Consider the following 17,477-nt stretch of genomic DNA (forward strand, 5'->3'; position numbering starts at 1 on the left):
AGTTACAACAGGGGTCAGGTAGAATGGGATGTAAAACTGCGTCTTTCGTTGGAAAAATAAACTTTTCACATATTCATTTTTTATACTTACGATTGAGTTGGCAAAGGGAACCAAAATGCCCAAAGAAAACAAGCCCAACAGTGGTCCACCAACCATGCCAAATATGCTGAGCGCTGCCTACAAAAATAATATAAAGTTAGCAATTAGCAGCTTCAAATCCAAACCAAAATGTTTCAAAGTAATTTCATCACAACGAGATTTTGAAGTATTCGACCCCTCCTGAAAATCAGAATCGGGTTCACAGCAGCCTTGTCATTGGCAAAAGGTCACTGGGACTTGGAAACTTCTGGTTCTCAATTCAGTTGTCCACCTCTTCCTGCAGGCATCCTCCAAAAAGGCAACAAAAAGCAAGAAGACAGAGTCACGAGACAGTGGGAGCCCTCGAATGGATGCCCAAGTCACAGGTTATCCTGTCCTAAGTGGCTTCATCAGAACAGGATATTCTGATGGCGGGCAGCGCTCGCTTTGCTCTGATAGTCTCAAAACACTCCTCAAAGCAAGACTGTGGATAAGCACTGCTGTTGAGCAGTGATGGGGAGGAAACTCATGTGCCATTCTTCATCTGGTTCCCTAGGGATGGGACTAGAATGAAAAATATGACTAAAACAAAGATGAACCAAATGAGGCAGAAATATATTTAAAATCTAGTTGGATAACTGTAACATTTCCTTTGATGTAGAGATGCTAAAACCGTGAGAGTGAAAAAGATTGACAATGTGAAACATGACGACATGCAAATAACTGAAGCTTCCAAGACATACATATCCCCAATTGTGTTTCTGAGTAGGGGGGAGGGAAGAATAAGGAAAGGTTGGTCAGTAAGCACCAAATTAGAGTTTTATAGGAAAAATAAGTTCTGGCATCCTGTGGCACAGAAAAAGAATGACTATCGATAATGATATGACAATGGACTGTATATTTCCCAAAAGCTTAGAAGAAATGGTAAATACTTGAAAGGATAAATATATTTACCCTCATTTGAACATTACATAATGTGTACATGTATTGAAACTCCATAAGTATGTACAACTTTACATATTAATTAGAAATAAAGAATAGACAAGACCATAAAAGGAAAAACTGAGGACATTTTGGTTTGTCTATAGGAAAGGAGAATAAAAAAAAAAAAAGACTGAATCAAAGAGAGAAAATACCGAGTCAAAGAAATGCTAAAAAGGTATGCACTGTACTCTTTGATTAAAGCAAATTTTAAAGACTGTCTTGTGAGATAGAGAAAGAAGGGTGGGAACTGATGAGAGAGAAGTGGTGTTTGAGGGGGATATGGACTCAAGGAAGCAATCAGAAGTGGGTTCACAGCAGAATCCATTAGGCTGTGAGACAGATTCCACGGAAGATTCAAAAGATAGTCACACAACCCATGAAGCCAGTTATGACAGGATAAAGGCTGATATTTAAATAAGAATCTGATAGAGGAATAAGATGGTGGTTTGCAATGAATTCAGGAAGAACTGGCTTGGGGTTATAATGGTTCTGCCACAACATCTCACTGCATACAATCAGGACAGAGCCAAAAGTACTGGAAAAAAATGGGCAACGCAATAAGAGCTAACAGCAGTAATGCTGGAGAAAAGCACACTCAGAATCAGTTTATTTCATTATGGTTAGGTGTGCTGATAGGCCTGGAACTTCTGTACCAATTCATTTTCTCATATAATAAGGGACAAAATCAAACTATTTTGACAACTTGTATGCTCAAAGCAGCAACCAATCAGAACAGACCCAAGCCTGAGGATTGAAGCAAGATTCTGGAGGGCTCCAACTTTGCTCAGCATTTACCTTTGTTTCTAGATCATAAAGAGGTGCAAAAGTCCCAGAGGGGGAGCCCATAGAGTCAAAAAGTACCCAAGGTGATCAGAGAAGTGGGTCTTTGTGTGCCAATAGCTAAATAGGTACATTCCAGCTGAATTTGCTAACTGCCTACTTTTTCTGGGCACTGCAGTAGGCACCAGATGTCCCATACAATGGTGAATAACAATGACATAATCCTCCCTCTCAAGAAATTACAGACCACTTAGTAAAACAAACGTCAAACACATACCTGCAATAAAGCATGATAATGGAGATGATAAAGGAATTGCTGGCACTCTGGTCACATTTAGCATAAGCAAACTCAAACTTAGCTGGGTAACAGAAAAGGTCTGTTTGAATAAATAATGTTTAAGTCGAAGGATAAATAAGACTTAAGCAGTTGAGATATAAAGGAAGGTTGTTCTAGGCAGAGCAGGGGGCCAGTGCTGGGGCACATGTACTAAAGATGGCAAAGTACACACCAAGTTCACAAAAAAACATTCCAAAGATCAGCTATCTTCTCCATCCCAACAACTCCCCAGAAGCAGGAGGGAACTTTCCAACCCAAAATAATTCTCCATAAGAATAAAGCTAATAAGGTTGGACTCAGTGGTACATGCCTATAATCCCAGTAGCTCCAGAAGCTGAGGCAGGAGGATTTTGAGTTCAAAGCCAGCCTCATCAAAAGTGAGGTGCTAAGCAACTCAGTGAGTTCTATCTCTAAATAAGATACAAAATGGGGCTGTGGATGTGGCTCAGTGGTTGAGTGTCCCTGAGTTCAATCCCTGGTACCCCCTCCCTGCAAAAAATAAAGGTAACAAATGCTGCAGGAGGAGAGGGACCCTTAGGTTACAACAAAACAACAACAAAAAAGGAATATAGGTTTTTTCACTTCCAAGAAGATAGAGTGGACATATTCTTTTCTATTCCACTTGCTAATAAAGCTAAAAATCCTGGACATTATACATAAACTAAACATAAGAAAAAGAACATGAAAGGAATCTGAAAAGTGAGGAAAGGCAGACAGGCTACCTCAGGGCCTGACAAGCAACCTGGTGAATTCTCTGGGTTTTCTTTTTGCTTTATATACCCAGTTTTAGAGTTGAGGAAATCAGCCAACCCAGAAAGAAATCTAGGTACAGGAAAAAAAAAAAAAACTCCAAAAAAATCCTGCCCTCTGTAAACACAAGACAAGAAAAGGAATAGCCTAGAAAGAGAAAACTCAGACACCAAGAGCTGCTTTCCATCCAAACACCACAGAATAAACTGTCACCCCACTCACAACCATACCAGTAAAATCCAAGTAGGTTGCCTATAACAGGGTGCTCCTATGTTAAATAATGACACAGAAAGCCTAGTGGAGAATTAGGACTTTCACCAGGGATAGCAGGAACAAAGCCAACTCCGCCATGGTTTCAGTGGACACTACCCTATCCTATCATGTTTTGGGGTATTGGATGGTCTTAGTTCACCAGCTTCCCTGAGGTTGACTGCATTGTACATTAAAGATTAGGTTCGGGAGGCTGAGACAGGAGGATTGCAAGTTCAAAGCCAGCCTCAGCAATGCGAGGTGCTCAGCAACTCAGTGAGACCCTGTCTCTAAATAAAATACAAAATAGGACTGGTGATATTGTTCAGTGGTCAAGTGCCCCTGAGCTCAATCCCTGGTACCCCTTCTCCCACCAAAAAAAAAAAAAAAAAAAAAAAAGATGAGTCTTAGAAACCACCTCAAGCAGTTCATTCCAGCTGCATTCTTACAAGTTAGGTAATGGGAGCAGGTTGGTATTATGGGACAGAAATATTTAAGGGCTCAGATGATTAATTGACCTAGAGGTTCTCTATCCTGAGACCATTTTCAGAATCTGGGGGATTCTTCTCTCTTTCTTATACAAAATGCATTCAGTATAGTTACTAGGTATTTCTTTCACAGAGGAAGTTGAAGCTATTCTTGCAACGGTAACCTTTGTTCTAAGGTTTATAAAAGTTGTATTTGCTGAGGGGATTTTGTTTCTTGGAAATCCCCAGGCCAGGTTGCATCATAGTGCTAAGTGACACATAGTATTAATCCTGCAAGACACTTGAGTGGGCTTATGGTTGTTATTAAGCCACGATAAGTCTCATAGTGTACTACATTCCACCTCCTGACCCTGAAGAGGTCAATAACTTAGAAAGTACCTGAACTTGAAAGTATACTCCATGGCCATTCAAATCTCAAACATATCTGCTGTTAGCACACTGAGGAGGAGTCAGTGGCATCCTCAGAATAATCTGGTAAGAACCAAACTGCATGATCAGCAGAGGGCATAGAGTAGGTCCAGTGTCCAGCTGAACAATTAAGGAGAGGGGAGTTCAGCTGTAGACCTAGGGCAGAATCGCCAATGGTAAGGGAAGTTTGTGGTTCAAAAGTAGTTTCAGGGTGTTCATGAGTGGCAGAAGGCCAGTGAAGTCACATGTAGCAAGCTGAAAGGTTGGTCCCTGGTAGGTGACCAAAATGACCCATGGCAGAGGATGACGATAACTTCAATTCCAAGTGATCAATGAATACTCTGGGAAGGCACAATTAGATGTGAAACATCAGACTGCCTGGGACTGGAAAAGGCAGTGGGCACACTGGGGCTTGGAAAAATAGCCACATGAGGATGTAGAAGGAGTTGAACAGACCCAGTAGTAGCAGACTTGGAACTGCTTCATTACAAAGCAATGGCAGTAATGAAGTGGGAGTGAGTCAGGAGGATTAAGAGGACTTGAAACCAAGCAGTAAGGTCTGGAGATACTGTGTGTGCTAGGGGGTGATATCAAAGATGCTTGATCTTGGGTATGGTCCAAGCCAAAGTTTGAGCCTTGTCCATCTCAAATGCCTGCCAGTCTCAACAGCTGTTTACTTAGGAGTTGGAGGCTATGCAAACAGTGGTGGAGGAGGCTCAAGAGACTACTGGGCAATTACACCAGTAAAGGCCTTTACCAGGTGGCAATGTAGTCAGGGTTGATGGGTTGGTCTGTGCAACCCTCCCAGGTATAAGGCAGCAATGTTATCAGTGAAGTCATCTTCTAGTAGATGGGAAAATTGGTGCTCAGCTGTCTGGGTCGGTGGGTGGATGGGCCCTGTCTGCTTAAGTATAATCAGGAAGAATTCATGAGGTCTGTTGGAGATGAGCCAATCTGGGAGCACCCTTCAACATTTTACTGCCGAAAGACATTGCTCCGTCCTTATTTCACATGACTGGATGGGTCTCCTTCCGTGGGCAATGGGCCTGGGGAGGCCTGGAGAGTGGACCCTGGTGTTATAACCCCAGCTTCAAGACATCCTCCTGGAATAAATACCATCCTCCTCTTTGGAGACTGTCTGCCCTTACTAGGGCCAGAGTGGTCTTAGTAACAACAGTGGCAGGTTTTGCCTGGTGGCACTTTCCACAGCAAAGGCATGCACAAGAGGCAGCAACAGACCAGAAAGCAGAACAAAAATCACTCACTGTGAACATTCCACAGGATTTCACAGATGGCTTGATCAGAGACAGTACCCAGCTACTCTGATTACTCCCATAGAAATGAGGGTTAGTACTCACCTGCTCACTTAGTTATTCCATCCTAATTGCCATTGGGTAGTCCTAGTTAACCCACTTCTTCAAGGGCGAGTTCTCCCCTTCTATTCAATTTGCCTTAAAGATGGGTCTTAGGTACTCTCTTACAGTGCTTTTTTTTTTCTTTTGAGGACTTTATTATTAGTAGTGAAATTCACCATAATACACATTTCCTGTTTACACAGTCTAATTCTTTTTCATGTATAAATACTAAATTTGAAGTTTGGGCCTTTTTAAAAAAAAAAACCCTTTTAGATAGATAAAACGAAATATGTCACTTACACTATTTTTCAATTGGGATTCTATTGAATAAGAATGTTAAGAATGCACAACTTGATCCCCATGATCTCTTTTGTTTGTGACTTAAATAGTGAAAAGACAAGACATAGGTGATGAAGGGTTTTACAGTGCTCTTACAAGATAGCAGGGGAAAAAAAAAAGATAGCAAAAGCCAGCCAGTGGCATGGGCCAAATACACTCAAGGGTCAGACCAATTGGGAGAGTGTCCATCCAGAGACCATTCTCAGAGTCTGGGAGATCCTCTCCCCCTTCTTCTATCTGTCTTCAGTCTGGATCATTTACTGGGCAAGGGTAAATTTTTTTTCTAAGGTTTAGGACAGTTGCATCTGTGCTGAGGTAGCCTTGTCTGCTGGAAGTCCCTGAGCCAGGACTGGAAACTCCCAGGGACAGGTTGTATTACCCTGTTAAGTGACACATAGTATCCATCCTGCAAGACACTTAAGTGCCTATGGCCTATCTTTAATCTTAATGCCACCACATGCGTATGCTTTATGGAGCATACACACCAGCATATCAACGAGCTCCTCCCTGAAGAGCTAACTGGGCCAAGTGGGGAACCTGGACTTCTACCTCCAAGTGGCAATGATGCAGTACTCTCCCTCATGCTACTGAAGTGGTATCAGGGAAAGACAGCTGAGATAGACGTTGTAAGGTCCAAAGTCGCATCACATAGTACGAAAATTTCCAGGTTTCTATCAACATTCACTTTTAAGACCAAGAACCAGGAAGACCTCAGAGGATTACAGACAATACGATTGAATTTATACAACATTCTTGACCTAACAAAATATAGCACTGGAGAACAGAATGGCAATTACTAAAGGTCAAGGAGGGAGTGAGACCAGAGAGAAGTAGGTGTGGCTGTGAAGGTGACCCCTGTTGGAGGGGTCCTTGTGGTGATGGAATTGTTCTGTATCCTCACTGTACCAATGTCACCATCCTGGCTGTGATGTGGTCCAATCAAGAAGTTCCCATTGCAAGATGTTTGTGCAAGATATGACCATTGAGGGAAACCCAGTGAAAGACATACGCAATCTCTCTGAATTATGTATTACAATTATATGTGGATCTGCAGGTATCTCAAAATAAAAAGTTCAATTTCAATTTTTGTATTAAATAATTTAGTCATCTCTATCCCTTGATACATCCATGTGTAGATATATATTTGGAGAAAAGTCTGGAAGGATGATCACATGAACATTAAAAAAAAAAAAAGAATTTAGTGATTAAGACTTTAACCTTTGGGGGTCAGCTCTTACCTGTAACAAAGTTCCCATGAGTGAAGCCAGAGCAGCCATTCCAATACACAGAGCTCCATACAGCACACCTAGATGCATGATTTAAGAGGCAGGGTAAAATTTCGACCCAGATAACTTGAATTGTCAATAAAATAGGCTACTGCATTTCTGAATCAAAGTGAACAATATGACTAAGGAAAGACGGGCCACACGCCTTGGATCCAGCAAAACAAGGAAAGAGGTATTTTCCTACAAGATCAGCAAGGTACAAACAGGACAAATAAAGCCCTTCTATTGTGTCTCAGGATTAGTTATATCAGTAGATTACATAAGAAAAGAATCCCTAGAATTAACTACAGGGATTTTAAAACTAAGAACTATTGTGTTATTAATTTAATCCTCCATAAACATTTGTCTATAAAGAAAGGCTCAGGTTTCTGTGTTCAGCCTGCCAGATCTCTGATCCAGACAATAAGGCAGGAGAGGAGACTCATAAAACATCAGAAATTGGACTCTGCTGACCTTCGGCATTCATTTCTCCTGGGAAGGGGCAATCCACACCAGGGGATTGAAATCTTAGGCCCTCATAATCTCCATTAGCATCCCCAAGATTTTCTTGTTAAACTTGCAAAGCAAGGTCACTTCAAGAAAAATAGATTTCCTCTTCGACCAACTTATTTTTATCTAAACTTCTTTATGGAAATTCTCCAGCCACCACCAGTTGTGTCCGGCTGTGCAGACCATGGGATTTTTTTTTTCTTATTTTGATTTTTGGTATTTTCCATATTTTCGCCAGGTACATCTGTTGCTTTGAGAACTAGGAAACTATTATTCCCTCAAATTTCTTATTTTGAAAAATCCATCCAGCAAAAATTACCTGAAATTACCATATAATTTCCCATGCTCAAATTCAAAATATAGAAAAAAATGAATGGGAAATTTCTTATCATGTAAAATGAATACATTCCTTATGTTTTGTTATCCTATCTTATTTATACTAGTACCCACTCCTTTGCTAAGTACATTAATTATCTGAAAAGAGTTTCTATTGCAATGATTTTTCAGTGCCTCTCAGTCCTGATATAAATAGTATTTCCAATATGTTTAGCTTGATTCTTCTCCATTTGATAGGTTATGAACAGTCACCATTATGGTCAAAATTATTGAAAAAACATTCAAATTATCTGTCCTGTTCTTGTTTATGATGTCCTTAAAGCTTATTACCAACATAATGAGTTCATAAAACCATTAAAAATTAATGAAAAAAAGATTGAAAATCTGACATATGTTAGCAAGCTGATTTGTTATTAATCATCATCAAGGACAGCCAAATAGATCCCTGGGAATTGTTCTGGATGATCCACCAACAATTAAACCTTTGAAGTATCTCCCAAATCTTGGTTACAAATATGGTCATGTCTGCATTAAGCCATAGGAAATACACACACACACACACACACACACACACACACACACACTCAGAGGTACTATATTTCTTCAGAGGAAAAGAATTTCTAATACCTCAAAAAAGTAATCTCTGAGCTACAATGGAATTGTGAATATAAAAACTTACTCATTCCTTGGGAAATCCAAGACAGAGACCTCTCTGAGAGTGACCGGAAGCGAGGCTTGATCAGATCTTCCACAGTTACAGCTGCTAAGGCATTAATACTGGAAGACACTGTGCTGAAAGGGGAAAAAATCTTTTAAGTCATAATATTTTAATTTTTAAAAATACTTTTGGTGGGAATAAAAAAGAAGGAAGCAAATTGACACTTCTAAAATGTAACCAGATTGCCAAGTTATCTTCAGTGATCACAGCATCCTCTTTCTGGAAGCTGTTATCATCCAAGAATGATTCAAACAACCACCACAGGCTAAACAGTAAAAGAGAAAGGATAAGTTAATGTTTCCTCTACTTTCCTGTTAACCCTCTGTCTATAAAAAGAATCTACATATATTACTCAGTTTTATCTTATAACAATATTAAAATATATTTTTGTACATAGAAAAGACTGTCCTCAATCCTCAGTAATATATGCCCTAAATATCAATCTTATTAATTTATTAACATATACTGTACATGTTGATGATAACAATCCCCTGGAGCAAACATAAGAAGAAAGTTCAATTAGTAAGTTCAATAACAAAACACAAGAGTATATATACAGTGAATATTATTCAACATGTGAGTAAGAAATCTAATTCTAATTTGTCAGTTGACTATGCTTCAGCCACATGCATGTTTTAAACATGACTATAGGCACCCATATTTGATGATCAGTGAAAGGAACCTTCAAGTGATCATTTCTGTGACCCTATAGGATATGCTATGGTATATTAGAGATCAGAAGCCAGGTTGAAAGTGGGGTCTGATGGCAAAGGGTGCTACTCCACGGAGATAAGAGAGTCAGACCAACAAGAGAGGGTACATGGATAAGTTTGCCTGTTTGGGGTCATCTGTGTCATGTCTAGAATGAAGCTTTTTCACCCAAAGTAACTGACAAGAAAAGAAAGATGCCTATAGGAAATAATATGCTCACAGGGTCATAGTTCATACCTCAGTGTTCCACTGTAAGCACAGGCCACAAAAAGTCCAGGAACTCCCGGATAATCTTGTAGAATATCCAGTACCAGATATGGCATGAGCTGAAAAATTCCAAAATTTATGCCTAAAAATTATTTGTTATTGAATAAAATCAATGAATATCTAATGTATCTGTGTTTTTTTTCATAAATAGAAGGAGCTACTTCACATAACAAAAATTTTCAAACACATAAAACTTTAATAGCTTTAATTGCTAACACTTAAAGAAACAAAAGACGATAGTTAAGTACACAAGCTATGGAGTCAGATAGGTATGGTTTGGGTTACTTAATTTCTCCGAACCTAGGTTCCGCCATTTCTAAAAAGGGTAATATAATAATAACGCATAGAGATACTGAAAAAGGTAAGTTACATAATCTAGGTAGATCTTTTAGAATAGAACATGGAATATAATAAATGCTCAATAAAAGCAGCTCTTAGTTTATGAAATAGTAAGAGACATTCTTAAGGAAACATTTTACACATATCTGTGTTTAAGAAAGTAGCATCCTCTTTGTTTGATACCTCAAGGCTATTTAATGAACTTCAGTCACTGCTCAAGACTAAAGACCAAATTTGACTTGCACATAGTGATGGGTAGAGTGTGACCTCGAAAATCTCTGAAATGTGTTCTTTACAGAAAGTTATTGATACCAAGTGCTTTCTGATAATGTAAATGTTTAAAATAAATATTAAATAAGGATGAACAGGTATGTGACTTTAGGACTATATTTATTACTTGATCATCTTTCTGAAAAATTACTTTTTTAATCAAAAGAGTCCTAAGTGGACAATTTGATAGAAAGTATCCTTCATTTGCATTGAGCCTTTATTGATTACTTGTCCCACAGTGCAGAATAGAAGTCATGCTCTATCTTATCAGCATGGTTTCTTTTAGCAACAGTGTATGGATGGGATATGGAAGACCTTTCTCCACTATTGAAAAGATCTCTGTTATTTTAAGAATACTTTCTTCACCTTCTCCAAAGCTTATAAATTCTTTATTCTCAAAAAAAAGAAAGAAAAAACTTTTTCCCAAATGAAATCAAGACCCAATTTTCCCAAGATACTTTTAAAAGTTTAACTTTAATGAGTTTTACTCATTAGCAAAAGTAAAATATCTATCATTAGTATCATAATGAGGTCCAAAATTTTTTACCTTATGATCAATTTTCCCCCCCAAATTATCAATATGATCCCTTCATACTCTGAATGACTCCCTCAGGTATAGGTAGAATCGATGAGATAAGGTTGCTAGGCAAGAAAATAGTAAAATTAAATCTAGGCACTAGCTATGCTTGCCCAGGCTGTGGACCATCAGCATAGTGGAGACATATCTTTGCACTTCTGAGGATAACATTTGATCTGATCATCCACTGACTCTGTCTAATCAGTATTGTGTCCTCAGTGAATGTCCTAGTTGAATTCATTCTTAACTAATAACACAGTACTAGAAGCATCTATTGTGGTGTTGTTGGTGGGAGAGGTGGTCTCAGCAAGAGTTCTCCAGATGAAACAAGCAAGATGCTTTGAATATAGTGCATAACAAGGAGTCTCAAAGGTAAGATGTTTTGGAGTTTTTTGGTTTGTTTATTTTTGTTTTGTTTTGTTTTTTGTCCCAGGGTAAGGGAAATGCATATTGAAAACATTCTTTAAATCCTTGTTTGTCTTCGTGATATAAACCATAGATGATAAATACTGACAAAAATCAAAAAGTTCTTGATTTGAAAGAACATAACAAAAAAAGTGCCTCCATCTTCAGGGTATATGAGAACTTCAGAGGGAATGTTTACCAAACAGGTCAAGTTAAAATGGGGTTAAGCATAGACCCTTCTAGGTATATGCAAATCAAAACCACCCTAAGATACCATCTCACTCCAGTAAGATTGGCAGCCATTATGAAGTCAAACAACAACAAGTGCTGGCGAGGATGTGGGGAAAAGGATACTCTTGTACATTGCTGGTGGGACTGCAAACTGGTGCGGCCAATTTGGAAAGCAGTATGGAGATTCCTGGGAAAGCTGGGAATGGAACCACCATTTGACCCAGCTATTGCCCTTCTCGGACTATTCCCTGAAGACTTTAAAAGAGCGTTCTACAGGGATACTGCTACATCGATGCTCATAGCAGCACAATTCACAATTGCTAGACTGTGGAACCAACCCAGATGCCCTTTAATAGATGAATGGATAAAAAAAATGTGGCATTTATACACCATGGAGTATTACGCAGCACTAAAAAATGACAAAATCATGGAATTTGCAGGGAAATGGATGGCACTAGAGCAGATCATGCTTAGTGAAGCTAGCCAATCCCTAAAAAACAAATACCAAATGTCTTCTTTGATATAATGAGAGCAACTAAGAACAGAGCAGGAAGGAAGAGCAGGAAGAAAAGATCAACATTAAACAGATACATGAGGTGGGAGGGAAAGGGAGAGAAAAGGGAAATTGCATGGTAATGGAGGGAGACCCTCATTGTTATACAAAATTACATATAAGAGGTTGTGAGGGGAATGGGATAACAAACATGGAGGGAAATGAATTACAGTAGATGGGGTAGAGAGAGAAGATGGGAGAGGAGGGGAGGGGGGATAGTAGAGGATAGGAAAGGTAGCAGAATACAACAGTTACTAATAGGGCATTATGTAAAAATGTGGATGTGTAACCGATGTGATTCTTCAATCTCTATTTGGGGTAAAATTGGGAGTTCATAACCAACTTGAATCTAATGTATGAAATATGATATGTCAAGAGCTTTGTAATGTTTAGAACAACCAATAAAAAAATAAAAATAAAAAATAGGAAAGCACAGAAAAAATGGGGTTGAGACATGCAGCTTCAAGAGGCTGTCATTTAATCATTCCACAAAGATGCATTTTTCTTGAACTAAATAATGCATTTGCATCCACATAAAATTGAGTCTGTTTTCATCCTATGAGGCCCCTGGATGCTGGATGTAAAGCAAGTCTTAGTAATTTTGGCAAGAACACAGGCTTTTTGGAGTCAGGTACTCTTGAGTTTGAATTCTAGCTACACTCTTTGAAAGACAATGCATGGCACAGAGGTTCACAGGACTCCAGTGGCAGCCTGTCTGGGTTTGAATCCTGGCTCCAGATTTACAAGCTAGTTACTTTAACTCCTCTCTACCTTAGTTTCCTCATCTTTGAAAGGGAGATAATATAGTCCATAACTCAGAGCACAGCTGCAAAAATAAAAAAAATTAAAATTTATATAAAGCACCCGTGATGGTACCTGGCCCATAGTATCTGCTAAGCACTCCTAGTTATTCTTATTTATTAGCCTCTCTGAAATTCATTTTATCATCTATAAAATTAGAATTACAGGCTTCTGAGAATTAAATGAAGCATGTTAGTATTCAACCCATGTTTACTTACGAGATCTGTTTCTCTATGATTTAAAAACCAGAAGATAAATTGGTTATAAGTAAGCAATCTAACATCACCCACCAAATGTTCCACAGGACCACAGTTTGTGTATAGACTTTTTTTCAACTATGTTTACATTTCTACTCCTAGCCCTGAGTTATTTCTATTTAACACCTAGGCCTAAAATTTTTCCAGGTATTTCAACATTTTAATGTTAGATTCAGCAGTCTTCATTTTTGCTCTATCTGCTAAAATACATTTTGGCCAAATGCTTTTGAAATATGGTAAAATTGTGCCCATTTGCTCTTTCCTATGAAGACAAGGACTCTTCCTCCCCCTGACAGATATGCTTTTATAATGTTTCTAATGCATGTGTGAAGAAGACACAGCGTCAAACCTGGTCTGCTGCAGACACTTTCTTGGCTGTCCAAGGGTCACAGTCATGGTACCTGGAATACAGGGCAAGCCCACAAAATACTGAGCAGACGAGGATTATCCAGAGTCCCACAAGATTGATGTAGAGAGACCTAAAGAAGGGAAAACAGAGCCTTAAATTGAAACTGTAATTTCTATTCCCAAGATTAAGAAAACTGTTGCTCTAACAGAAGAGAGCTTCGAGATAATATTCAACAAATGTACATTATTTTTTGGTTAATGAATTCTACTTTTAAAAGTTTAGTCTGATCTTCTGCTTCAACATATATCTGGAAATATTTATAACAGTTGATGTTTTCCATTGAATAAGAGTTGCCTCTTAGTTGGAATTCCATGGGCATTGGTAGCTTTATAATGGTATCCAATTATACTAGTTTGGGTCCTCATGTCATGAAGTAAGTATTTTAATAGGCAACAGAGCAGTAAATGTTACGCATTTTCCCTTTAAAAGTAAAGTAATTATAAACTACTAAGTATGGTTAACATTTATATAGCTACTCACCAAACTTGTTTCAATGTAGTTCATAAGACCACCCATTTAAGTATGAAAGAAAACCTTGTATTCCCTGAACAGGCTCTTCCCAAGTCAAGCTCAGCCATGACTTTATAACCCTTCTCGAATTGTTGGCTGCTTGAATGATCCTGGACAAATTACTTAGTCTCTCTGAGTCTCAGTTTCTAATTTTATGAAATGAGTGTAAGAAATACCATACTTCTCATGGAAAGTTTTGTAAAATACTGTACTTGGCACATATATGGTGGGGTCTAGTAAGTGTTAATTCCTTTTTCTACTTCAGCTGTTTTAATGTGAAGGTAGAGGGTGGGTGGAGATTCCTGTTGACTTGGCAGAATGGATGATCATAATCTGGGCAGGTGGAGAAGAGTGGGAAGGTGTTACAGGTAGATAGGGGGATTTCGACAAAAGCACAGGGTAGTAAGGCCAGCAGGGCCAGGGCTTCCATCTTGTCTAGAGCAAAGACTACAGGATGGCAGCTGGCCTCAGATCGGGTTGGTGACCCTCATTCCCCATGTTGGTAAATAAGGTTGATTTGCTCACATGCATTTAGGGACCTAAAAATTCCAAATAGATTAAGAATACAGTGTAGTTGGGGAAAAAAAAACAAAATTCAAAAAAAAAAATTCTATTTCTACTCAAAGGTATGAAGTCAGGAGTCAGTTTTTCAGAGTAAATTAATTTAGAAATTATCTAAGTCTTTGGAAAACTCCACAATGAAAGGTCTATGTGAATGTGGATTTAATAACAGGGTATGGAATTCCTCAAAGGTGAGCTTAGGAATTCTGGCATTTTAAGTTTTAAAATAATATAATTTATATGTATATATATGATAGTCTGTTGGACTTCTAATCTGTGTTAGAGCCAAGGTTTCTCCTAAAGTAATTGTGTACAGACTCCTCTTTGGTTTCTTTTTGAATATGAAACCAATTTTATAACTGAATCAATTTCCTTCAGATAACCCAATAAGTCTCCTAAACAAGAAGACTATCTGACCCAGGAGACCTGTTTCCACTGATTTCTAATACTGGTGCCAAGGCCTACTGCTGTTGATTGATAAGGAACAATAACGTGGATAATCAAGCTATTTGAATATTATTAAAGTTTAATAAAACAATTTGGTTCTAACAGCATTAAATTCAGATATGAAAGAGGGAGGTGTTTGAACATTAGAGTGAGTATAATTTTGATGATTTGGAGATAAGATACAGATACTTGCACTTTTTAGACATTGGAACATTTCTTCTGTTATATTGTTTCATGGAACTATTATATCTCTCTAGTATTATTTCATTTTTATATACTTGATATTATGTTCCCTTATGACAAGGGCCATATATTTATATTTCATCCCCTATACATCCTTATAGAAATGGATGCATAAGAACTGCTTATTTATTTGATAAAGTTTGTTTTATTTAATAATTGACATAAATACTTTCAAATATCTAATTTTAAACATACAGTACCACTTTGTTCTGCTTGGTCCTTTTGTAATCAAGTATATAATTTATCTCCTGGAATTTCATGACACTTAAGATTTAAACTTGAGCTAAATTTGACTTATGAAATGAGTTCCCACAATTAATAGTTATTAATGATTCATACACCACAGTTTGGCTTACAGCTTTGCCTGGAATCTGCTTTTACAGGAAATGTATCTCTGTACTTGTGACTGGTTGGTACCATAGATGCTGGTCCATGTGAAAGTCCCTCCTATAATAATTGTCCAGAACGTGTGTCTTTGCAGAGGGTTAGGATTAAAGCTAAATGAAAAGAAGCAGAAAACAAATTTGAATTATTGACAAAGGACTAAAGAAAATCTTTCTAGATTATTTTTGGATACATATATCTCTAGACATACACAAGGTTGTACAAATTTATTAAGTAATATAAAAGATAGAAATATTTCTAACTTAAATTCCATGAAATAAAAATTGTTGTTTTAAGAGATTTGGAAATTCAAGATAGGATTATAGAGAAAGGAATGTTCTGATCATTCTAAGCATTTAGATAAGTTTTTCTCCCGTGGTCTTAGTAAACTATTGTAAATGAAGTCTGCCATACTGCAATCACAGGAGAGAGACAGAGAGAGGTATTCCTAAGTGCACCACAGCAATAAATATAGTACTGAAGTGAACACAAAACTAACAGATTTTGTGTATATAATTCCTCTTTTAGTACATGTACAGTCATAGTTTTAGTTTATATTCATGCTCAAGAAATACAGTTTAAAGATTTTCACTTGCTAAAAGTAACATATGTCATTATAATCATATTTTCTTAAACTATTGTGTGCACAAGCTAAATATTAATAGTTTAGAACTACTTAATAACATGTACATAAGTCCAAAATGTTGTTATAAAGAAAGTTTAACCATGGGGCTGGGGATGTGGCTCAAGCGTAGCGCGCTCGCCTGGCATGTGTGTGGCCCGGGTTCGATCCTCAGCACCACATACAAACAAAGATGTTGTGTCCATCGAAAACTAAAAAATAAATATTAAAATTCTCTCTCTCTCTCTCTCTCTCTCTCTCTCTCTCTCTCTCTCTCTAAAAAAAAAAACAGAAAGAAAGCTTAACATGGGGCTGGGGTTTTGGCTCAGTGGTAGAATACTTGCCTAGCATATGTGGGGCACTGAGTTCTATACTCAGCATCACATATAAATAAATAAAGATCCATCACCAACTAATAAAATTTTTTTTTAAAAAAAGAAAGCTTAACTTCTTTGTTTGAAATATCTCTTAAACCTTTTTAATATATTATCATGGAGGGATTCTGTTCATTTGTGACACATAATATAAATTTTAAAACTTTCTTCACAATTAGCTTTTATGGGTACTTCATGAAAATTATAAAATTCTGCAAATCTATTTCAAATCTCACATTTGAAATCAGTTGAGTAAAGCGTTGTGACTTTATACATATTTGAGCATTTCTTTGGAAATGTGAGAGCCTCTATTCTGTTGTCTAACATTTAATATCAAACTCTAAGAACATTGGCCCTTTCTCCCACAGACCAGCTAATTATTTCTCCCACAGACCACCTATTATTAGGCAACTAAGAACCATAACTACTTTAACGCCTATTATTAGCTAATGGAAATCAATACTCAAAAGGAGTCAATGAGCTATCTGAGTTCCCTCAAGATTTCCAACACCCAATTCTGTGATTTTCATCCTTTTCTTCATTCATCTCAGAATGACATTGTGTCCACCATATTCTCAAAACAATTCAGAATAAGAAGGAAAACACTTGAGAATTCTGAATTACAATAGGGCTTTTCATTATTACTTAATGGTTGGCAATCTTCCAAGTTAAGGTCACCAAAACATCTAATTTAATTTTTTAAAATCTCGTATTGAGGGCTGGTGCTGTGTGGCTTAGTGGTAGTACCCTTGCCTGGTATGAGTGAGGCACTGGGTTTGATTCTCAGCACCTATATAAATAAATAAAAGTCTATCAACACTAAAAAAATTTTTTTAAAAATCTCGTATCGATGTATAAACTATCACTTCAATGACAGAGATGTGTATTCTTTGCATAAAGTGACATTTATCTTGCAGAA

The 17,477-nt window shown here is 37.6% G+C and overlaps 1 protein-coding gene across 1 annotated transcript in view; it reads right to left on the reverse strand.

The window, feature by feature from the left end:
• SLC5A8 (solute carrier family 5 member 8) overlaps positions 1-17,477 on the reverse strand; it is a gene marked incomplete at both ends in the record, with an annotated part of 51,470 nt that overhangs the window by 17,036 nt on the left and 16,957 nt on the right. Inside the window, 6 exons of the mRNA XM_081309309.1 lie at positions 91-177; positions 7,007-7,074; positions 8,559-8,671; positions 9,546-9,634; positions 13,358-13,487; positions 15,535-15,675. Coding sequence (XP_081165435.1) covers positions 91-177; positions 7,007-7,074; positions 8,559-8,671; positions 9,546-9,634; positions 13,358-13,487; positions 15,535-15,675 — 628 coding nt within the window. The remainder of the gene's footprint in view (positions 1-90; positions 178-7,006; positions 7,075-8,558; positions 8,672-9,545; positions 9,635-13,357; positions 13,488-15,534; positions 15,676-17,477) is intronic.

The sequence above is a fragment of the Spermophilus citellus genome (genome assembly GCF_964194105.1).
Source record: "Spermophilus citellus genome assembly, chromosome: 10".
Lineage (NCBI taxonomy): Eukaryota > Metazoa > Chordata > Mammalia > Rodentia > Sciuridae > Spermophilus > Spermophilus citellus.